The 25,270-nt window shown below is 37.0% G+C and overlaps 1 protein-coding gene across 1 annotated transcript in view; it reads right to left on the reverse strand.

Moving 5' to 3' along the window:
• The window catches only part of ADCY1 (adenylate cyclase 1), a 155,400-nt gene that overhangs the window by 57,043 nt on the left and 73,087 nt on the right, over positions 1 to 25,270 (reverse strand). The window contains exons 4-5 of the mRNA XM_014877323.2: positions 19,979 to 20,090; positions 6,505 to 6,632 (exon numbers count right to left, since the gene is read on the reverse strand). Coding sequence (XP_014732809.1) covers positions 6,505 to 6,632; positions 19,979 to 20,090 — 240 coding nt within the window. The remainder of the gene's footprint in view (positions 1 to 6,504; positions 6,633 to 19,978; positions 20,091 to 25,270) is intronic.

Consider the following 25,270-nt stretch of genomic DNA (forward strand, 5'->3'; position numbering starts at 1 on the left):
ACAAGAAGAACTAGTTGAGATGACCAATGTGTAACTAATTATTCCCAATCTACCATATTTTAATTGGTTCAATTACCCAGACGCCAGAGTACAGGACAAAGAAAATTATGAAAGTAATAAATCATTCATTGCAAGAACAGTAGAGTGATTATAAACACTTATATCTTTCCAAAGCTCCTGTAAGAGTGGCACCAAAACAACTTGTAACTAGTCTTGCACCTGTAAATTAAATCTAATGTTTAGACATTTTCACTGCCTATCTGGTAAAGGATTAATTAATCCACAGAATTGCTATTAAAAGAATGTTTTTTGGTGCCACAATAAGAAAAGAGTCTTCATTTCTCTGAATGAAAGGCATGCTAGGACTTGCACTCTGCACAAAGTTGTGAACACTGAAAAGGTACCTTGAAACTAACAGCCTTAAATATTACATTTTATGGAAGAACACTGTACATAGATATTTTCAGCTCTTTCTGTTAGAGAAACACCTGTCATTCCATAGTCCAGTTGCTATCCAAAAAGTGATATTATCTCTGAATAGAGGAAACTGACTATTCAGTGTAAGAATTGATTTTCACTTGATTTTCCTAATTTGAATTTTCCAATGCATTTAATAGAAGACCTTAAAATGAGACTCTAGCTAAAATTTTCCCTTGACATTCACTGACCAATTTTTTTTTTTCAAGTATCATCCAGTTATTTTTTATTTTTATTTTGCAGAGATGCCTTTAGAAAGACTTTTCAACTGTTTCAGAAGCTTCAGTTGTTTAAATATAATTATCAGAAAGGTCAGCATAGATCAAGATGTGGGATGTGCAGCAAAGATACCTGGCCTCAATTTAAATACAAAACTCTTCACCTATGAAGTGCTGAAATACATGCTATGTCAGCCATCACTAATGTGACTAACATGGAGATCTCTTTTGTCCCCATAGGGAATCTGGGCATAACACATTTTTCAGTCATATTTTATGCAACAGCACAGAAAGGCTTGTGCACATCTTTTTGAAAGATTAATAATTTCCTTGTCCTATTCCTACTCACTGCAAGTCAGCTCTCCCTTACTCAGTATCTGTTCCCAGTCAAGCCTCAAATATGACTTCAAGGAGCCCTAAAAGGATTCCAGTGTTACAAAACTTTGTTCTGCACAGTTTGACAAAGCTTTGAGGAAATGAAAGACCCTAATGACATAAGCCACGTAATGATAAGAATTGTATCTTCACCTTTGTATCTTCACCTGTGCAGGTGTATTGTATCATTAACAGATTACACCAAGAAAATACCTTGCAAGCCAAAGCCCTTCAGGATTACACCTTGCCTGCCTATCTTCTCCTGCATAATTAAGAACCTATGCAATAATCTTAATTAATGAACCCACAAAAGTTTGAGTTTCTCTGTTCACAAATAAGTGTGGGCTTTTTTTGTTGGTTCCCTCCCTCCTCCTCCATTTAAAAATGTATATAAAACCTCAGACTAAATGTATGTGGAAAGGTAGTGAAATTCAGACACTGATAAAGTCCACTCAAGGCTTCAACATTGCTTTGTCTGACTGGGGTAAGTTTAATCACCTTTTAGAAATTTTAACAGAATAACAAAAATAAATGAAAAAATATGAGCAGAAAAATACAACATGGCTGACCACACTCCTTGTTAAACAAGCTGTACTGTATAATGCACCAATAAAACAGAATCTGGAAATACTTCATGTTTTGAACAAAAAAAAAATTCCATAAGTAGTCATTCATAAATCAAAATTGATAATGCATTTCTACATCTTCCCCAGAAGCTACAATATGTTTCAGAAATGCTTTCATTATTAAATTTGAGTAGGAAAAAAGAGTTCATGAACAGTTCATTACATTTTTTTATTTCATTTTGTAGACCTTTGTGCTCTTTATGCAGATAATTTCCGTAACTATACCCCACTGAATTATTAAAAATGAGGAATATTAGAAAATATATAAAGAAGAGACCAAATTTAAATTCAGAGCAGTACAATGATCATGTTCCCAGACAACATCAAATTTCTACAATAAAATACCACAAAAATTTCCACTGAGGTATTTTAAATTATAGATACATTTCTAAGAAAATATCAGCATTTCACAAACAAGCCAGGAATAGGAAAAAAGAGTTTCACAAATAAATTATTCATTATTACTTATTCTCTCATAACTTCCTATACTAAAGTTTTCCAAATGTTAACACAAAAGTAGGCCCAGAAACAAATGGAAATCAAAAACCATTTTCTTTTTGAACCAGTTGTGTTTATAGTCTATGCAACTGACTAATAAGAAAAGCATCTACCCTGACAGCTTGAGTACCCTACAAAGCTTTTAAATTCTAGTTCCCTCCTTAACGACAAATATTTTATGTGCTGCTACAAGCCATGAAAGTTATTTAGATCATCTGCAGAACAGCTCCAGACCTGTGTTCCTGAGCATTCAAGGAGGGAAACAAAAAAGCTCTGCATGCCATTTCTTATAATTATTTAAGTCTTTTCTTTAGGTCTAAAGATACCTGCAGAAATGAATGTTTCCTGTTTCACCAATGGTAGACAGCTTCTTAAAAATGCAGCTGCTTGTTCTCTAAAAACTTGGTCAATTGACTCCTGCCAGTCCAAACATTTCCAGGCCCTGGACTTTTGGATGACCAGGGAAAAGATTCAAGAGTGTTGACATAAGGGAAGTTAATGCTTCTGTCTGTTTCCTCAGAAAAAATCACACACGAAAACTTGATTTCCACTGGACTTATGCAAACTGGCTGCTGTAGTTCCTCTCCCTCTCCCAGTGCTTTTGGTCAGCCAATGACCAAACCCATCGAAAGGAGACAGTTCAAGCATCAACCTCCCCAGTGCAAAAGCCTCCCCAGGTGCAAATAAGCCCAGCTTCCACCTGTGGGGTTTTACAGGATGACTGGTGGAGTCATTCACATTAGGTAGAGTCATCCATTTGGGATCAAATCACCTACATGTCACAGAAAATAGCTGATAAACCCCACTGGGTTGCCCAGTTCTCAAGAAGTAAGGGTTCATGGACAGTTTGCTTCAGACCACTTCAAAGCCCACATCCAGCAATCACATTCAGTCAGAAGGTCAGATGAGACTTATTCTAAAATAACCCTTCTCCTCCTCACCATAGTGCATGTAGGTTGAACTAAATCAGTCAGCAGCAGTTGCTGTGATCCACAGATCATGTGCTCCTACTGTGCCATGCTCCCAGCTTCATACCACACACGCTCCATGCTCCATACTACACTCAGTCAGTGATGCAGCCAGCCATGAAATTCCCTCTGAGTCAGTACTAAAATGGCATCCTAATAAGGTGTTAATGGAAGAAGCATCATGAAAATGTACTGCCTGTGTGGCAACAGGAATGATTACGGGTTCCATTACAGTTTTGACAAGTTTATGAATATTAACCTGAGTATTTTGACCCAGTCCAAAATCTAGTATTTATAGACCGCTCACTCAGAATCTCTCCTTATTTCCAATTGGAAACAGATTATTTCTTGCTCTGCAATGTTATTGAATGCAGTTAAATGAGTGTGTCATTTCACCACATTTCATCTGCTAAGAGGAGCTGCTGGACTGAGCCAAAGAATTGTTTAATAAAATGTATATCCACTGATGAAGTGCTGTCTAAGGAAAGACAAAACTAGTAAGAATGTATAAAATTTCCCCCATAATACTAGCTTAAAACAGAACTCTAGACAGCTTTTGGAGGAGACGGAGGGAAGAGCTTTGTTACCTGGGCATAACTTTTCTACATGGCAATTAGCTAACAAATATATCTATTTAGAAGGTAAAAAACTGCAGTGTATGAGACTGTAACTTTCAAATGTTGCAATCAATTTAAGTAAGGTGAAGGGAGTACTTGGCTTAATACAGCTTTCATAACCAAGGTTAGGACATCTGCCATGTTGGAGAAATACATGACATATTAGAGGCACTAACAAATATGATCATTTAAATTTTATTGCTAACAAAAGCTTGGCAGTCAAAACTCATATTGTAAGAGCAACATTGGTGGTACTGAACACTTCACTCATTGATGTGGTGCTTTAAGTAACTCTAGAGTAGAACAAGCACCTGGTCTGCACTGAGGCACTGACACAATGGCTGCAGAAATTATTTTGGAATAGAAGCAGAATATAACACTATCTATTTTGTCAGTTTTTAAGAATAAAAAGCTTCTCCCACAATTATTTTGGTTCCCTTGAAGAAAACACTTTGAGGAAGGTGAATGAAATTGTGAAAATTATAATTATAATACTTTGAAAATTATGTTCTCAGATGATACATTCAGCACCACCTTGTAGGATACTTAAATAACAGTTACACAGAATATAAAGAGAATGGAATATATCACTTTATATGAACACATTCAACACAGTCCAATCACAGAACCATCAATTGGCCATGGAAATTTCTATTCCTTGATTTTCCAGAAAAAACCCACGTCTTGTTAGTAAGTATCTCTGGGATGGACACTTTTGACAGATTCATCACATGAATCACAGTTCAAGTGATTTTATTTATTTATTTATTTATGTATTCCAGGTAATAGGACAAATCTATCACTAAGGATGACCAATTCCAAGCATAAATTTGCAGTGCCAAGACCTGAAGTCTACGGTAAAGTGAATAGACTTTGAAAAGACTACTAGCTGGCATCTACCTCTGCATGAAAGGGGAAAGTTTAAAAAAAGTGACTTTGTATTTCATGGAATTGATAAACGAAGCCTAATTATCATACCAATGCAATATAAAATGTTGCATTCCAACTTCACTGTCACAAGCTCCTGAGTTCTTATTTACTAATCATATTTTAAAATAAATTAGTCTGGGGAATCTATCTTCTAACTCTGGTTTCTGTGAGGGAGAGAGACAAATTGTGCTTATGCACAAAAAATGCAGAATAGGTCCCTAGCTATCAAACAATCCTAAGTAAATCTGGCACTGTCTTAGAACCTTGACTCTTACCCATCTTGCTCTCTCACCATGCTCTGACCACTAACACAAAAGACCTAAAATCTATGAATTCTTTAAAAAATAAAGTCCTGAAATGGCCAGTTACCTTCTACTACATCTGACTAAACATATCTAGATAAAGCACTACAGCTCATCCACTTAAAATTGCAAAGTTGCTGATGCTGCAAGGGGCCTCTGGAAATCATCTAGACCAATATACTTGCTCAGAGAACAGCCAGCTACAGAACTGTGCCCAGCTGGGTTTAAATTTCTCCAAGGACACAAATGTCACAACTTTTCAGTGGAACCTCTCAAGTATCTGACTACCTCCACAATAAAAAAAAAGGTTTTCTTCTATTGAGATTGAATTTCCTGTATTTCAGTTTGTGCCCATTTCCTCTCCCATTTCCAGTGCTGGCACTGAATATCACTGAGAAAAGTTTGGTTTTGTCCTCTCTACTCCCTCTCACTAGGTATTTGTCTGCATTAATAAGAGTCCTTCTGAGCCTTCTCTTCTGCAGGCTGAACAGTCCTAGTTCATTCTTTTCTAATTCAACTCCTTTTTTTTAAGTTTACATTATCATGTCAGTAGACAATAAAATATACCCTAAAAAGGGAATATATTAATTTCTAATAGTAAAACTTGAACATTCAGAAGAGGAAAGTTCCAACTGCTATATCAATACCTTATTTGTATACATGAAATACAGCACAACTAATGAATTAAAGATTAATACTAGGTTTAAAAGAGGATAAGAGTGTCATCTATTGCTTTCCAGGGATTTGAAAAAATCCCGAACTAAAAGGCTTTTGAAAAATTTGTACAAGACCTGTACATCTAATTATCTTTCTAAAAGTCAGGGCTTCCTTATAAATGGAGTATCCATATACTGCTGAAAGAATGCACATATTATTTTAGGATTTTATATTTTCTATTTATACAGACTATCATAAATGATAGATTAAGATATTACAAAGTATTTTATGAATTGTACAATGCTTACAAACGTGATGAACGTGCATTGAATAAGGGAGAAAATTACGTAATTTGCCCAACTCTTCACAGTATGAGAGATTTTTTAGTATCTTTAGCAAATGAAAATGAGAAGTAGAGAATAAATTTTCCATCTTTATCCTTTCCCACCTACATAATGAAATAGATCTCCAGCTTTAGCTAAAAGCTCATTCACAGTTCTCTCACATCCATATTTTTTGCCTTGGCAAAATAATGATCAATGTAGACCTCTCAAGCATAAACAAAAATCCGAGCAGCAAAATAAATTTCACGTTACATTTCTGAAAACCAGAATAAACGAAAAGTTTAAACATTACATTAAAAAGGAATAATCAGATTTTGAGATGACAAACACCTATACAACAGGCATACATCAGGACTGGATTTGAGTGAGTAGTGCTAGCAGACTAAGAGCACATAAGTATTCCAGCATTTCTTTCCTAGGAGCACATTTCCTGAACACCACATGGGAGCTGTTGCAGCCCTCCTGTCTGGGCTCACCATGCATGGTACTTACGTGATGGTGTCAATCATATCCAGTCCCATTTCAACACAGCAATGGGCATGATCTGTCTTGGGCTGGGTCAATCCTGATACACAGTAGTAACAATCCCCTAGGATTTTTATTCTTCTGCAATGATTTTCCTTTCATAAAAACAGAATGGGAAAAGTTTTACTATTTATATAAATATTCCAATATTAACAGGGTAAAAATCTTCTCTAACACTATGCAATAATTCAGGGAATCTTTCCGTGATCAAATGAGGTAATTTACAGTTTGTGAAATCTGGGTTCCCTGTACACAACAGTTGACACACACATTTGTTTATTTATTTATAAATGGATACGTATATACTGGACATCAGCCCTGCATTGTTCAAAACACGTGGGTTAACATTACTTAAAGATATAGTTGTAGAACAAATGTTATTGCCTTGCCCTCATGCTAGATTACCATAAACTCAAGATTTACAATGAGACTTAATTTCTATATGAATCCAAACCAAAAGACTGAGGCCAACCACTGCTGAATATTAGGAAACGTTTGCATTCTGAGAAACTTCCGTTTCGAATTCAGTTCCAATTCACCAGGAAAGATTATTTATTTATGTGCAAAGGTACATGCATTTTTGCATTACCTATTCATAAACCACAGTTTGCAATACAGCATGATCAGTATGACAGACTTACAGATGAGAAGCTAGTCATTTTGCATTACAAACAAATTTATCTCCTGTTTGCATTAAATTTGATTTCTACAGCCAAATAGGTCTGACTAAAACTCTCCCATTTAAAAAAATACAAAAAATGATGGCATGTGATAATTGCACATCTGTCTGAGCAGAAAGTTCATTCCTAAACAGAGAGCACATAACAAAATGCCTTTAAAAGACCAATACCTTTAACTAATAAACTATGAGGAGGCATGAAGAGATGATGGTATCTTTTGTAACCATGCTATAGCAACTTCTACCTACTTAGAGTTTGGCACAGAAAAGTAAATAACCTGATTAAATGAATCCATCTTACAAAACTGGGATTATTCCAGCAAACACTATGAAAAATTAGCTGTTGTGAATATGATGGGAGGGGATTTACAGAAGTCTGATTCTTTTCCCAGCAGTGTGCCATATAGACTTGACTTCAGCAACACAGAAAGGGGAAAGAAAAGAGAGGGCAGTGATGGTGGAATTTAAAATTTCTGAAAAAAAACACCCCTAATCATAGAATCATACTCATCCAGTTTCTCATGCAGGAATATATTTTCATCCAGTGTTCTGCCTACAAGAATTAAAGCCTTCCTGACCACATTCTCCACGTCCTTACCCATATTCCAGCTCAGAAGCAATGATTATGCCCCCAGTGATCCTTTTCTCTCAGACATGTCACCATGTATACCAGCATTTGGGACTTGTTGCTACACACACTTCCTGCTGCAGGCATTCCCATGCCTCATTTCTTTGTAAATGGAACTCAGTAATGAGCAAGTACTGTAAAACAAGAACTGCCTCTCTTCATGCATGGAAGAAGGCACTGTTTGGAAAAGTTGGCTTGTCTACTTCTTTTAATAAATTAAGCAGCAAATTCAGATCTCACATCAAAGAAGAGAGCTGTCTCTTTGGGTGTGCTTAAGTAATAGAAAAAACTTCCAGTTGTGACTACTTAACATTTGTACATTTGTTCTTCTGTACAGCAGGATTTAAAATATACCTCTAATTATCATTGCTAATATATATTTGAATGAATACAAGCATAATTCTTTTAGGATGACTATCACCAGGGCCCTAACACTATTTCTGCAGCCTATAGCCAAAACTGCCTCACCAATTTTACTCAGACTTTTTAAAAATCCTTTGCTAAATGGTATTATATAAGCAAAATAATTATTGATGCACACAAAGTAATATGCAGATCTCAAAATCTACGTTGACACAGAACAGTCCTTTTAATTCAAGGTTTTTGGGCACTAATCACTACATTTTTTAATGGAAAACACAAAGTTTTTTCACTAGATACCACTAGATTATACTATCAAAAAAAGGCTTCCCCCTCAACCCAGATCTTGAAGTGCTAGAGTGTACCCAGTAGTTAAAGCTGAAGCCTGCTTTCTAAAATAAATTCCGTTTTGGCCTGTACTTCAAAATCTTCTATATATCTTTATATCTATATATATTTTAATCTTCAAATTTGGTATGCATGATTTGTGGCCAGGAAATGCCTATTTGACCCTTAGGAAAACTATTCAGAAAAGCCATTTGAGTAACTTGGGGTGAACAACACATAAATGTTAATCAATCAGGGATTTCTCCTATTATTGTCTACTTCACAAACGACTCATTTCTAATGACTTGGTAACAGCCTGGTAGATAATTAAAGGAACAAACAAAAAAAAAACCTAAGAAAACAGAGTTTCCTCCATTACCACTTTTCTGAGTCAATTTCTTATTTGTGCAGTACAAAATTAAAAGAAGAAGAAAATAAATGCAATAGTACTTGCTGGAGAGATATTTATCTTGATGGAAGACAAATGGCTAAATCACCTGCTGGTTTTGAAATCACTAGCCTGTTTGTTCCTTATCAGATATAATCCTCACTATCCTGATTTATCAATTAATATACTGTAATCTCTAGAAAAATTGCTTGTTTTCTTTTTCTTGATATGTGAGGTAGACTTCCAGGAAAGAGCCACAGTGCAGCTTTGAAAAAGCCATCTTTTTAAGGACTGTTATGGAAATTAACAAAACAACCCCATTCTCTGTCTTTGTTTTATTTCCTCAGCAACTTCTAAAAAATCCTTCTCTCATCAATATTTTTCACATTTGTTATGCTGATGAATTCATGTGTCTTAGTTACAAATTCCAGTCACAACTGATACAAGCAGTGTCTGTTTAGAAACAACAGATAATTTGGTTTTATGCACATGATAAAAAGCACTAGAGATTGCCAGCACTGCATTAGCCAGGCAGCTTGCCCACCTGTGGTGCCTTACTGAGACATTTCCAAGTGGATCTGCAGAAATCCCTCTGGCACAACTGTCAGTCACAGGGTCAGTCAGTGTGTAGTGGAAGTCCAACTCAGAAAGCAGAGGACATTTCAAAGTTACTAAGAGCTTTCTTCACACTTTCAGGAAAGTAAAGCAGTTTATTCTATCTGTCTGTTATGTAAAACTAGGAGGGGGAGGCCTTTGTTTCAAACAACTCTGAGGTTTTGTTGTTGTTGCAGTCCTTTATTTAATGCATTTTTGCATAAGAGTGAAGTCTGTCAACTCAGACTGAAAAACTGAAAATTCAGAACATTAACTTCACATTCTTGTACCAGATAAGACAAATGTTTGATATACCTAGGATAAGGTTATTTTTTAATAAAAAGGAAAAAGATTTTACACTTTGTAAAAAAAGCTTATACATAAATATACATACACTTATATATGTTGCCTCAAAGAAATAATAAAGAAGGTGTCAGATTTCTCCCAGCAAAACCCATAAGAAGGACAGTCAGATGTTCTCTAGAACTGAGAGATCATACTGAATAAGTGCAAAGTCTTTTAAAGGAGGATCTTTCCCATATGTCATATTGCAACAGTCCTTATTATCATTACTGGAACTTTGTTTTTATTAATAAGCTATCCAAGTAAGTAATTGTTATGTGAATAGATCCAAAATCAGGATCAATTTTTTTTGCTTGCAACTCTGTCTGGTAGCAGAAGAGTTTCTTTAAAGCTTTTATGTATTTTGGAGATGGCAAATGTTAATGCCAGAATGAGGCCCTGGACTTCCTTCTGTCATTACAACAATCTATGTATTTTTACATAGTCCTGTGTCATTGTGGTATGTGGTACCTATAAAAGTGAGTCAAAAAGGAAGGTCAGATAAAACCACAAGGTTTTAAAACTGCAAACATTGAACTCCGTCTTGTAACTCCATTGACTGCAGTGGAATTGTGCCAAGGCTGAGTCTGACCCCGTGTAAATTAATTGCAATATATTTTATGCTTATTTTATTAATCAATTTATTTGTCTGCAAGTCTGAAAGCAATCTGCAGGTGTGCTTTTCAGACTTTTATTGTTCTAATCTCCTGGAATCACAGTCTATGAGTAGGCAGGACTTTATTTATCCATATATTAGAAAGATTTTTTTATAATTTCTAATAAAAGCTGCATCATCTAAGGTTTAAAAAGTTTCTTTACCATATTCAGCCAATGCGGATTTGGCCATGCTTTGCAGAGTAAGGGAAAGGATTAATAAGGCCTACAAAAAGATGCATAAATAGTGTTTCCCATTTCCCCCAACTCAGACCCTACTAGACTTGGACTCCCTCATAATGCTATGGACTTTAGAAATAGGAACATTTTGTTTTGCTTAGCCTACATAAATGGCAACAGGAGTTTGTTCACTACCTACAATGCTTAGTGATTGCAAAGTTAAAGTCTTAAAGAAAAGATAATAGAAAATCAAAGCTCATATATGTTCAGGTTCAGCTGTTTAAATGTTGAGGCCAAAGAGAAGAGATTTATTAGACCTGGACTTACAGAAGGTTTTATGGTTTCAGGGCAAGGCTTTGACATCCTTGCTATATGTCAGACTTCAGCTATGGGAGATCTCTGGATACTCAGTGGGCATAGCTGCAAAATATTACAGGAGCAGCCTTACACACAGTGAAAGACTGGAAAGAGAGGGATGCACAGGAAGCACAGGAAACAGTTCTGGAGCTCAAAACACCTGCATGCCTCTGTGGGGTGAAAAGAACTGCCCTACTCCCTGAAAAAAATTTTACTAGCTCAATATTTTCTTCACATATTGAAGAGAAGTCATGGATAGAGGGAAACCGCTAAATGCAATTTTCTGATGGCTCAGATTTCACTGAAGTAGAATTAACTCTGGGGCGAAATGGTGAACTAAGAGGGCTGAAGAAGAAACAGATGAACTTTTAGCTCTGCTGTCAAGAACTTCATCATTGCGGCCAGGCAGTGCCAGAGGGCCATGGTCATCTTCCCTTACAGATGTTCAATGGGACAAAAGAAATATCAGTGTCCCTCAGGAAAGGAACCTTCGTGGAAGTATTTGTGGGGTTTTCTCCCTTCATATTTTCTTCTCTATTTCTTTCTTCTTGGATTATCTGTCACTTTCATTTGGAAAGCCCCAATCCAACAGCTTCCTTTGTTGGAGGAATCCTCTGAATTGTCTTTATCAGGTAGGCAAAGGAGATCAAATTTTCAGTCCATATTAATCACCGTGGCATCATGTGTTTCAGGGGAATTAGAGTAATTTATACCAGCTGTCCCTCTTATCCTCAGGGACCCAAGATATAATTCAATAATCCAGGCTAGCCACATGACAGCTACAGACCTTTCTTAGTTACTACTGTATAAAATGACTCCTGGGGGAAAATATTCAAAGCATCTCTAAAAATCCCTGAAGACAAAAAAGAACAACGAAATGCATTCTTTATTTATCTCTCTTCACACACCTAGAACTTCATTCTGCTTCCAAAGAGGTCTTGAGAAAGGAAAAATAGGATTTACAACTGTTATCACTGCATCTTCCAATGTATGTAGCATGTGCAGCATATTTAACATTTGTAGCACTTTCTGCCAAAATGCTTAATCTCAGTAGAAAATTGGATTAGAAAGCTTTGAATCACTCTCAAAGTTATAATTTACTACAGATGTGTGTGCACATGCAAAAGACTTGAAGAAAGAATTGTGTCTTCTGCTACATCCTCTGAAGATGAAATTATGTCTCTATTCAATTCCATTACAGTTATTTATTAGATTGGAACAAAATCATAAAAGCCTATATATTATCTATCATACAGTACAGATATATGCATCTATCCATAAATATGTGCATATGCACATGTCTGACATGCAGACACACAGTTCTGCAAATTTACCTATACCCTCTTGCATATATACACAGATATGGGATAAAGGCAAATTTTAATATTCATTCTCTGCAGTACTGACCAAAGTGTCTCAGGCTGATAGTTGTGGGCCAGATACCAGTTTTGAGCTCCCCCTTCCAAAAGATTTAAATAGAGACTGGTAGAAGATATTTGGGTGTTGATACCTATTTCTGGAATTACTAATCCACTCCTTCCTTTAAGCAGAGATATAGTGACTGTCTTACTGCTCCAGGTGCCTTTGGAAGAACATAGTACAGTTTTGGCTGTTATGAAAATGGTGAAGGACAAATCACCCTCTTTCAAGGCCATAAAAGAAAAGGCAGTGAATCGGATGGTGTTAGTTGGAAGGCTGTATAAGGTAACTAAGCAATGCTGTACCAAGTTATTAAGTTCAGTGTATGATGACAGGAAGATATTCTTTGTAAGTGATTGCTTTACATTTTTTGAAAGTGACACTTTCTTAATATATTTAATTCTATTCTAAAGTTAAGTGAAACATAAAAAAATTTATATTTTTCCCCTCAGCTGTAACAGTTTTGTACATCAAAGAGCTCTAGAGAAAAACAGAACTGAAAGAATTCCATGAAAAGTACAACCGAGTGAATATCTCCTAGACTGTAGCAGTATTCTCAAAGGACACAGCTACATGCAGAAAAAGAGGAGAACATGGGATTAGACTGGCATGAGTTCTTTAGAACTCTACCTCAGTACTCTTTGGAATCTTTCAGTTTAAAGCCTTTTTGTCCTACAGGCCTTGGTGAAGTCCTTGCTGACTTTTTTATAAGCCCCCTTTTATAGATTGAAAGGAGCCTTCTTCTTCAGGTAACCCCCCAGGCTTTCTTCACAGGAGAGATGTTCCAGCCTTCTGATCATTTTTGTCACTGTCTTCTGGACCCAGCCTAAGAGATCCAGGTCTCTCTTGTGCTGAGAGCCCCAGAGCTGGCTGCAGTTTACTCACAACATCTGCAGCTTTCATTAATGACAGACTATTATCACCTATCTTGTTTTTTTTTTTTTTTTCAGTAAAACAAAAGAGATATAGCAACATATTTGAGTAGCATCCAAATCTATTTTAATAACTATACTGAATGTGGGTCACAATGTGAGAGATTATTGAAGCCATCTTCTCAGATAAGTTTCATTGTCAAATCCTAAGTGTAATAAAGTGACATGGACTACTACCAGCTCTATTATATTGCAGTGTGCCAGTAGTGATAATACACTTATGAAAACTGTGCAGCCCATTAGAAAATTCCATTGGACCCTGTCAATTACTGCATACATATTTTTCCATTTTGCCTCCAGGTTTTGAAGTGTGGGTTTAAAAATTGAAAGAACTATTTTAATAACATTTTAATGGAATAAATCTTGCAAATAGTGACTTTATAACTAACATTAGTTCTTGTACATCTGCTAGTCCCAGCATAAAAAGCCTTGAGAATGAGCTAACTGCAAAACTCCATGGAGTTTGATTTAGCAGAGTATTGGAGACATACTTATTGCAATAAGAGTTAGCATACACTTAAAAAGACTTTCTACAGTGGCAGAAAATATGAAAAGGAAACAAATGCAGTATAGGAAGTATAGGAAATTACTTGAAAATTACTGGATAGGCTCTGACTGGGGAAAGCTGGCCATCTCCAGATGAGTATTTGTACGCTTTTAGTAAATTAGTAAATTTAGTAATGTGTTTGTGAAGCCATTACAAATTATCTACCATTGTGGGAGCCACATTATACATGAAAAAATGTACAATTATTCATTATAGCTTTAAAAAGGATGGCATTCGTTTTAAATGCTTTCTCTCAATTTTATCGGCAATTATATATTCTGACCTGAAAAGACCTAACTTTTGTCTACATTCTCATTCTTACAATAAATTCTTTCCTGACTTTACATGGAGTGTAATTTTACCAAAATAAAGTGTCAAAATGTTTCTAGTTCTGGAGAGTGAAAACCTATGCAACAGTTATATATGAATTTACTTGGAAATGAAAAAGGATTTTAGCAAGTATTTTTTATACAATCATCATGACTGACACACATGCTTGTCTCCTTACTAGGTTTACTAAGTATCCTTTCAGATTCTGTGTTTTTATGAAAATGTATTCCAGGAGAAGCAAGCCTAAAGCAAATACACTCTAAAATGATGAAAAATTAAGCTCTAAATTTCAGGAAATGGTTATTTTTCCATATTCCAGAAATACTTTTCTGTATGCTAGCTGCACAACAGGTCAAAACAATAAGTGTCAGTACAGATGCCCAAACTTCAACCACCTGAGGCTGATTGGAACAATCCAATACAGTCCTGCACAAAGATGCAAACTTCATATTTGCAGTATACAAACTCAAGAACAATTTGGTAATTTACTATGAGCATACAAATTATGCAAGAATTGTGATAAAGAATTAGCATATCAAGCACAGTATCCTCTTACCTATAATATACTGTAAAATAGGCAAGAACTACTCTCTGGAGTACTTGGCCATTTATATGTTCTTAGAGTACTTAAAGTGTGTAATGTTAATTTTTTCCCCAGACACTTATTTCAGCTTTGCTCTGCACACACATCATTATTTCCTGATCCTACATAGCTACAGGCCTATTGATTAGACCACTTTCATTTAAGAAAGTTTACTTCCTTAGCTCTCTCCTAGGAGATGTCTCCAGATGGCTGCTCACAACTGGACTTAAACTTATGTAGTGATCTGCCTCAGTGGGATCCTGTGTCTGTGCTGACTTTCAAGAGGAATTGAGGAGACAAGTCCCCTTAAAATTAGCATTTATAAATATCCTGCCCCCTAGTGCACACTAATTTTCACAAAGAAGGGTTGCATGCTATAAGTTTATACTTATGCTTTCCAGCACTAATTTGCCCATCTTAAACAGGCCACAAAACTTCTTTCATTTTATATTTTAAAAATTCATCATAATTATCTTAATATAAACTAAAAACATTATATAGATGCAATATAAGCAATTTTTAGAGTGATTACTTCTAGGAAAATCTAGTTCAATGCTCAGCAAAGAACTGACTGTTCTTGACACAGTTAAAAAACACATAAGCTGATTAAAAATACTATCTACTGATTCTTTGCCTAAGGCTCAGAAACAATGTTTTTCAGTTCAGTATCTTTGAGCTGAAATTGGTAGAAAGAAACACTTCAGTAAAGTTGAAATATGCAAAGTAAAAATTGTTAAATGCTAAGAAGGCAATCAAGGAAGGATACTAAATTAAAATGGAAAGAAATAAAAATAGACTCAGCCTGACAAAGCCTGGAGGTAACTGTAAATGGAAAGAACAAGGAAGTGGTGTGTATAAGTCTACCAAATAGATGTGATACCAAAAGTGTCATGAAGAAATAAGAACTTTCATTCAGAACATTAAAACCCTCTGCTAGTGATGTCCTTTGAAAAGCACCTAAAACTCTTATCCTTGTCAGCTTGTAAATGAAACGCTTTAGAAGTCCAAGATGCAGAAAGATGGATGCTGAAAGGCAAATAGCTGAATCTCTAAAGACAAATAATTAATTCTCCATGTAGATTAGATGCAGGAAGTATGTGAGAAAAAAGATATACCAAAGAACAAAGCAATTAAAGAAAATAGAAACTTCTCTAAAAATCAAACCTGTTTCATTAAAATTCAGGATGTTGTATAACTGCCTCCTCTTTTCTATTAAGATGATATATTACAAGTCAAATATTTGGGACATGTCTAAACTGCATCAAAACATAATAGAACTTTGACCATGACAGCATAATGCAAATGATTATATCTCATTAAAATTTGTCACTCTTACAAGTAAGCTGAAGAATGACAAACTGAATGCTAGCTAGAGTATCAAAGGTTGATTGCAAGGCATCTGAAGACCTCATTCAAAGACCAGTTGCTTGGAGCATTTATAGATAATATGTAAAGCAGAATGATTATCAGCAGGGCCAAATCTGAGACTGCACAAAGCTACTCTTGTTTAATGGGAGGAAACCAAAAAACTTCAGCGTAACATCCAGGACTAAGTAAACTAAGCCTGAGCAGGAGATAAAATCCAATTGAAATCAATCCTTTTGAGTTTAACTGTTCATGGGCCTGATGAGAAAGTTCACCAACTCTATGTTCAGGAAGGTGGCTTGTTATTGTTATGTCCCAAGGGAGTCCTTGCATGGACAAACTCACCCCAAATGCTTGTATCAGGGTGCCTAAAGACGGTGACATTACAAAACTTCAGTAACCAGACATACAAATGAACCCCAGGACATTCATAATAGCACCTTCCTGCATGGATTCTCTGATGTCTGTCTAGGATGAAGTCACACTCCTGCAAGGATACTAATAATGACACTCATTTTTGTTTATATTTTTGAGACTCACATTCCTTCAAAGTGATTGAAGTGGGCCTTAGGACTCAAAAATTACTGAGGAGACCTCAAAATCCTATATGAAATATGATTACCTAAGACTGTTTCTTTAAGAAACCAAACAGTGCTATTGTGACAAAGAAAATAGGAATCATTCCATAATTTTCAGGGAGCATCTGGACAATGCTCTTCATCATATGGTTTAGTTTTAGGTAGTACCGCAAGGAAAAGAACTTTTGATTTGGTGATCTCTATGGGTCCCTGCCAACTCAAGATATTTTATGATTTTATGATTTTAAGTACTGTATTCTGATTGTCTCTTCCCTAGCACTCTTCCCAAGACTCAGTGATTTGCAAGGGAAAAATAACGTGTGGAAGATAAGTGTTTAAAAAATATACTTTCTCTAGAGGTGAATAGACATGAAAGGACATGATAAAAGTACAAATGAATTCTAAGAGGAAGTAGTAAGATCAGGATTTTTTCCCCTTCTCTACTAACAGAATTCTAAAGTACATTTTCAAAGTAACTGAATGACTTTATATTGAAACATAAGATTTGCTTTCAGAACTCCCTGTCATGAGTTGTAACTATATCTGAAACTATTGTGATTTTTTAAAAAAAGGTATAGCATTTCAAAGAGAACAAAACTATGTGCCTTACAAAAACAATCCCCTCAAAAAAACACAAACCAAGAAACATCCAAAGAAACAGCATATGGAAAGAGAGAAATAACTAATATAAAAAGCATAAACCAGCTTCTAAATATGGGAAGGACGAAGTTTAGCAGAACTATGCTGTCAAAAAGCAAAAATTCACTATTTCTACAATGTGTCAATGTGCCAAAATGCCAAGATTCATCTTGAGGCTCCCAGCAAATATATGCTGCCTTATACTCATTTTACTTTCTACAGTGGTGGGAGGTACTCTCTTAAAGTATTATATTTTTAAGACAGGGCAATTGTTTCAAGAAAGGTAGTCATAAACTGCACCTTCCAGTTGACATTGTTTCCCAAGAAACAGCAGCACACAAACAGAAGCACACAACAGGTACGCTCACAAATTGCGCTTTAGTAATCACAGGGACCCTACCTATCACTGTTACACTCTTCTTTAAAGTCTCTGCAATTTCCTCTTTAATCATTCTGAATACTCAAGCACAGCACAGTTTTAAAATCAGCCCAGTCCTCTGTTTTGACCTAATACTAAATACCTAGAAGCTGTTTTAACCAGGAGATCAGAATCCTTCTGAAAAACGGTACTTCTCAGAACCTTTCCCTGACTGCAGAAGACACAATTACAAGTCTCAACAAGGCACTAAGGAAAGCTTGTAGGTCCGTCCTTAACTACACCTCAGGGAAGCACAATCTGAACTAAAAGGACCCCTAAATAGCAAATCTTCCTCACATAGCTGAAAGAAACCATGAGATTTTTTTTTTTTAATTTGAAAAAGAATCCTTGCAGGCTGAACAGAAAAACTAAGACTTTCTGGCTCTTCTGCTATCTCCAAACTACTTCTTCCACGAACAAACAACTGACCTTGCTCCAAAAGCTGGCGTCTGCCTGAAGGCTGGTACCTTCTGCCTTCTGACAGCACACAGCCACTGCAGAGGGAGCAAGCACAGTAGGGCAGCCATGTCCCTGGCTTCAGTGCCGTGACACATCTTAGGCTTATCTATTTCTGTGTGCACACATGTGATCTTGTGTTATACCACAGTGCTTCCCCTTTATTACATGGCTCTGTATTTAATGGCTGTAAAGACTCCAGAAATAACAGCATTATAAGTTTAACAGAGCTTATTAGATGTCTGGTTGACATATAATGGATGAAATTCAGTAATAAAATTAAAATGAAAGCAAAGTAAGGAGGATATTTGATCTTCTCAAATCATTTAAGCTCTCACAAATAACTATATAAATGGAAGTCCATTTTTATTTCTAAGGCATAATCTATGAAGTACTCTGGGCTGAGGACCTGTGCTTTCTATGAGACACTGCCAGTAGTTGCAGTAATCAATTGGTTACACAAATTCATGCCTAAACTCCTAGAATTCTATTGCATCTCTACTAAGCATCTAAGTTAATCTTCTGCTTTCCTTGGAAAGAAGGGAACACACGAGTCCTTTTTCTGTTATGACTTGAATATCTAGTGCAAATCAGAACATAGCACTCCATCAAAGGATAACCCACTCAGCTAAGAATAGGTCTTGCTCAACCCTAGCACCTTGTGAAGCAGAAGGTTTCTTTCTCCTTGGGGTGCTTGAGAACTGTTTATCAAGAAGGAGGTTTAGATGCAAAATGTCCACATGCTTTAGATCTCACTTGAAAGACTGCATCAAGGAGAAGTGAGTTTGGACTGAAAAAATGTGGATGCTATTTATTTCAAAGGCCTAAACAAATATTTTCTTTAGGCTGCTGCACAGTCTGAGGACAAAATAGCTAGACAGTAGAGGAGCATAATTTATGTGGAAGAGTTACTTCTCAGCTATGGAGGTTTTAAGGACAGCTGGCAAATAAGATAGATTTGATGAAGTTCTGCTTTGTTCAGGGGGAAAACACATTTTCAGCATCTTGTTAAATGTAATTTGAAACAAGATGTGTGACGTTTTCTGGCACAGAAATTCGTATCATTTCCCATCAAATGGTTCTTGTCAAATTAGGCTGCTTGGAGTTATAGGCAGGGAACATTTCTCTCATTTTCTCTTCCTTAGGGAATCTAGCAGAATATAAGTGCAAAAACATAGTCATCAATTTATGATATGGATCCTACTTTGCCTCCAATAACCTCTCTGAAAAGCTACCATCATTTCTGTTTTAAGGAGTGCTCTCTGTGAAGAATGAATTTTACCCTCTAGCTTCCTATTATCACAGAAGGTTTTATGCCATACTGCCAATATTCATATTTTCCATTTTTCTGATTTTTTTCGATGAAGGATAAAAATGTAAATATTGAAACATTTTCTCTATTTTGTACAAACAAAACCAATGAAGAACGCTGATGGACTGCATGAAGGGGGAAGAAAAGTATGTTTAAAAATAGCACCTACACTTCTTTCCTAAACAATTAAAAAGATTGGTTTTTATCTAGAATATTAATAAAAGATTGAAGCTTTCAAAATTCATGACATGTGGGGCTAAATCAGTCTATTACAGATTTCTAGCATGCATAACTGATGTAGCATTTTCCAGAAGGAAATGTAAATTAAATTGAAATAACAAGGTTGTACTTACTGTAGCTAATTCATCAAATTTTCCAAAAAGCTCATTCAGCAGCTTCACCAGCTCTTGGGCAGTACACTGTGATGCCAAACTAGTGAACCCCACAATGTCTGCAAACAAAATGCTGTAAAGAAGGAAAGAGACACAGATAAATCAGTAGAGAAGATATCTTCACATTCTCGTTATTCTCTTTCATAGCACAAATGTGACCCAAAGCACAAACTCCAAAAACTCCTGAAATATTATCAATAAAGTGCCAGTTATAAAAAAAAATGGAAAAGATTCAGAAAAATAGGCATTAGTCTGGTGCTGTAAACTGTTGTAGAGAACTCTCAGATGCTTTCAACGGCTACAAACCTACCTGGCACATGAAGAAAAGCACCTCATTCATAGAGTGCCCAATGAGTACTCTAGGAGCACAGTGAACAATTTATTCTCTTTGCAGCTAGGACATCAGCTAAATTGGTTTCAGAGACAATTTTGCACTGCTGGAGCTCCACAGCCAAAGAGATAAACCTTGCATGGGTTTTACCATGTACTGAAAGATAGGGGTTAATAACTTAGCTGCAGTAGCTCTGTGATGTGGTCTTACAGCAGCTCCCTGTGAGGAGCTAAAATCCACAATGTCAAGCCAGTATTCTCTGCACTGTTCTGCCTGGCTCAGGTAAGTGTCCAGCTTTCATCAGTATTATCAAGGTTTTAATGTCCAACAGTTTTATCTGCTTTAACAATCCTGGCTAGTCAGTGATGATCAAGGGAGATCATTGAAGTGCAGGTACCATTATGATCGAGAGAATAAAAATTCTTGTGTAAATCAGAAAACTTAAAGAGTGTGGTGCTGTGATCCTTTCAACTCTTTAGACTCCTTCTGTTGGTAGAAGAGCAGAATCAGGAACACACTGCATTTATCTCCAACACCCAGACTAGAAATGCCAAAAAATTAATGAAAGCACGATAAACCATCCCATGATATATAGCCTAGGTATACTTGACATAGTGTAAAACTTAGTTTGCTAATTGTAAGTTGAATTAGACATTATGTACTCCCATTCACCTCAACAAAACTTCACTCTTTAGATTAAAAAGCAATGCTAGAAAAGCAAGCCTAATCAGTCTGTTTTCCACTCTTTATAAGCAAGTCTCAATGCTCTGAATATGTTACAAAAAAATGGCAAATACAACTCCTGACTCAGACCATGCTTCTGTAATTTCATTTAACCCAGTTGTTTAAATCCCTTGTCCATCACAGCCGATAAGTAGCACATCCCAGCACAAAACCACCTCATCCAAAGTTCAATGACTTTGGTCTACAAACAAAGCCTCTACGTTGTCATGTTAATCCTTGGGGCAGTGTCTCTATCAGTACTCCTTGGAGAATGCATTATGAGAACATTGCTCAAGATGGCCCTGGTTCAAGGAAAAAAATAGTTATTCCATTTCTATGCCATTTAAACATAACAAAAAGGCTTCTTACAATAAAAAAGTCAGCATTTAGTTAATTTTACTGATTCAGGTCTCTGCTATTATAAAAGTGGACCAGTCAAGTGATGGGTAATGTAAAATGCATTAACAGAGATCAATAACACCAGCAAAGTGACCTGCATATTTGGCCCATGAAAGCAGCTGTGGAAAAGCTGCAAGGCACGGCAGGAACTTCCACATTGCAAACAGATTTTCCTTTGCTGGGCAGCTGATTCTCTGTGACATTGAAGCCATGAGAGAGCTGTTTCTTGTGGAGAAGCCTCCATGGCATGGCAAGAGAGACTCCTCTCCCTAAGTGAACTGAAGAAAGACTATTTTAGAGGTGGTAAACTGACTGAAAGTCCCAGGCTTAGTCTCTTTACGTTGTCAGAGGGAAAGAAAAGAGGGTGTGGGAGGAGGAGAAGTGTACTGAAGGTTTATTCTGATTTTCTTATTATTTTTCTTTAAATTCTGTTAATAGTTTTCTTTACACCCTTTAAAGTTTGAGCCTGCTTTGCTTTCCTCCTAATCCTTATCTCGCAGCAGAAAATGAGTAAATAATTCTAGTGAGTGCACTGGCATTTGACCAGCATTAGACCCACTACATTAATTGGTGCCTTGGCCAGGAAACTCAGACTGGTGAACCAAAATCGCTACACCTAATCAGTGTTTCCACCTGGGTTTCCAACTGCCAGACCCATCTGTGTCCATCTATAGTCTTTTCCCACACTACTTGTACTACAAGTATGTGGGGCAGCACTAACACATACTCTCGTTGTACAAAGTCTAAAAGAAATTAGAGCAGCATCTTGGTCTGTGACGTGGAGTCAAATTACCCAACTGAGGCAATAAACTTTTTTATGTTCTGCTCTGGTTTTTGGAAAGTAAAGGACAAGAAGTTCTTTATGAGAAGATGGAAAAGTCAGTCACAGAGAAGGAGAACAGAGGAGAGATTTGAATTTTTGCTACGGCCATGAAATCATAATGGTACTAAAGAGAAATTTATAAGATATACAGTGCCAGAATTCCAGTCATAAACCTGAGCTGTTTCCAGGGCCAAATATTTTCAAATATTCTCAAAGTCCAAGTCCCCACATTGTCACTGAAATTCCCTTTCCTCTGTTTTGGATATATTATTCACACAAAAATACTGAAAGCTTTAAATTTAGGCCATGCCTAACATGCTCAGAAAAGCTAAAACAAAGCAGCTACAGGAGTGACATCAGAGTTAGAGCATATTAATCACTCCAGCAGATACACTCATTCAAGAGCAAAGTAGTCTTGCTTCACAGTAACATAATCTGTAATTGATGTGGAGGTCCACATCCTCAGAGAGGATTAAACAAGAGTAAACTAAGGCTACCTTATTTATGCATGAAAGATTCCTCATAATGGTATGGTATGCAAAGGAACACTGCATAATGATTGCCAGGTAATTTTATTTTTAAAAGTGTAAATGCTGGCATATATAGAAGGAAGAAGTAAGAAGCTACCAATTAACAATTGTTACTCTTAATGACCATTCTGGGATGTAACTGTCCCTTCTTTAATTCCGCACAATTAAACAATTCCACAGAATTAATAATGCCATTGGGCACTTTGGTGGAAAACTAAAAAAACCCCAATCTCCTTTAATTATTCTTTAATTATTAATGAAAGAAGATAAATGAAAGTGGAAGGAAATTGGAAACAAAGGACCAATGTGACTTCTGCTCACTCAGCAGCATAGCTTGCACATGACTCAAGCACTGCTCTTCCCTACAAGTGATGTGAATGTGTAGGTAGCTATCACAGTGCTGTGGCTGGTGTTACCTCATTGCCCAGGGGCTCAGCAATGCTCCACAATCTCACATGGCACAGAAACGAGACTGACTAGACTGTAGTTCTCCAGATTTTCTGCTTTCCCCTTTCTAAAAATGAGGGTTATATTTCCCTATTTCTAGTTATTAGGGACTTCACCTCACTGCCATGACATTTCAAATGTGATAGTGGCTTAGCAACTTCATTTGTCAGTTCCCTCAGAGCTCACAGATGAATCTACTCAGGTCCCACGGACTTGCACACATTCAGGCTCCTTAAATGGTCTTGAACCTGATCCTCTCCTGCTGTGGGCTCAAGGTGTTCATTCTCTCAGTCCCAGCATTTGGTTATTTTCACCAGGGTGGCATGGCTGGGGCACTTGCTGTTGAAGAATGAGGTGTAAAAGTTGTTGAGAACCTCAGCCTTCTCTTTGTCTAGGGTAGCCAGGTCTCCTATTTCCTATCAGAGAGAGTCCAAGAGATCCCTAGTCTTTCTTTTGCTTGCAACGTATCTATAGAAGCCCTTTCTGCTACCCTCAATATCCATGGTCAGACTCAATTCTATCTGGGCCTTGGCTTCCCTAACCTTGTCCCTACCTTCCTGTACAATTTTCCTGTTTTCTTCCCAGGCCATCTGTCCTCATTTCCACTTCCTGAAAGCTTCTTTTTTTTTTTTTTTTTCTCTGGGTTTTCTCAGCAGGTCCTTATCCATCCACCTCCTAGCATTTTTGCCTGATTTCCTCCTTGTTGGATGTACGAATTTGGCCATAACAGAACCCCCAAACTCAACCAGCCTAGAAGTAAATGAGTCCCAGGGTGAAACAGGGGTAGGCTGGATTCGAACTCAAACAGGGGACCCCAGCCAATTCCATTCAATCCTGAATGACGTATAGTTGGCCAGTGAACTGGGCAGTGTTGAAATCTCGCCCAATCAGGTGTTCCAAGTGCAGGAATTTTGAACCCCCTATTAAAGAGGGTGTGCATCAATAAATCTAGGCTGTGTTGCATGATCCTCAGGGTGATCTGTCATGTGCCTGTCTCCAGAACTGCGACCCAAATATAACAATTCCCCGCCAATGGGATTGACACAGCTGCTGCACATAGAGTGGGGGAGAGAGAAGACAGACGTGGAGAGTCTGTCTGCAGAGAAAAAAGCTGCCAAAAACAACAAGAAGAGCCAAAAAGCAGAGTGGAGAGCCGCCAGAAGTCTGGACTCTCTTTGTACATACCCCTGTAAATAGAAGAAAAAAGGTTCCAAGAAACATGAGAAGATGAGTTTCGGTGAAGGAAAACCCAGTTGTTAAGGCATGGATCCTCTTTTTACTTCAGTGAGGGATAAAGTACAAGCAACAGGCTCTGGAAGCCACTATGGTCGTTATAAAACCCTGGGGGCTTGTTTCAGACCGGCTGGAGCAGCTGGAAGGGATGGCAGGGATGGCAGTGGAGATGCCACGGGCACTGCCCAGCAGGGACGGAGAGTGGAGCAGAGTGGCAGAGGGAGCAGATGCAGTCTCAGGCGTGGGGGCAGAGAGGACGGGTGAGAAGCCAAGAGGGGACAGCTGTTATTTGAGCTCCCCGAGCCCTGCCGGCCATGGGCAGCAAAGGGAGCAGCAGAGAAGAGAGGGGCACTCCTAATCCACCAGTGATAATTAACAAACTTATATTTTCTGTCTCAAAGCTTTGTACACATATTCACCCCCACAATACCACTATAATTAAATACAACTGACACACAGGTTTGCATAAATATTATTTTTCCAAATATATTGGAGCATAGTAGAGCAAAATAAAACATTGATTGCAGTGTCTAAAGACAGTGCATGTGGTTAAATATTCCCTTAGTATTCACAGCTTTAAATTATAAGGAGCAGCAAAGCATTACAAATGAAAGTACTAAGTTTCCATAAACACCACAGATCTTAAAGTGTCTGAGGGCTAAGTCTGTAAGAAGTGTTTCATTAACAAATTTCAGTTGCAGAATTTTCTGACTATTTTCCACCTGTCACTTCTGTTTACAATGTCTATAGAATCATTCTCAAGCTGA

This window comes from Sturnus vulgaris, chromosome 1, assembly GCF_052056855.1.
Source record: "Sturnus vulgaris isolate bStuVul1 chromosome 1, bStuVul1.hap1, whole genome shotgun sequence".
Taxonomy (NCBI): domain Eukaryota; kingdom Metazoa; phylum Chordata; class Aves; order Passeriformes; family Sturnidae; genus Sturnus; species Sturnus vulgaris.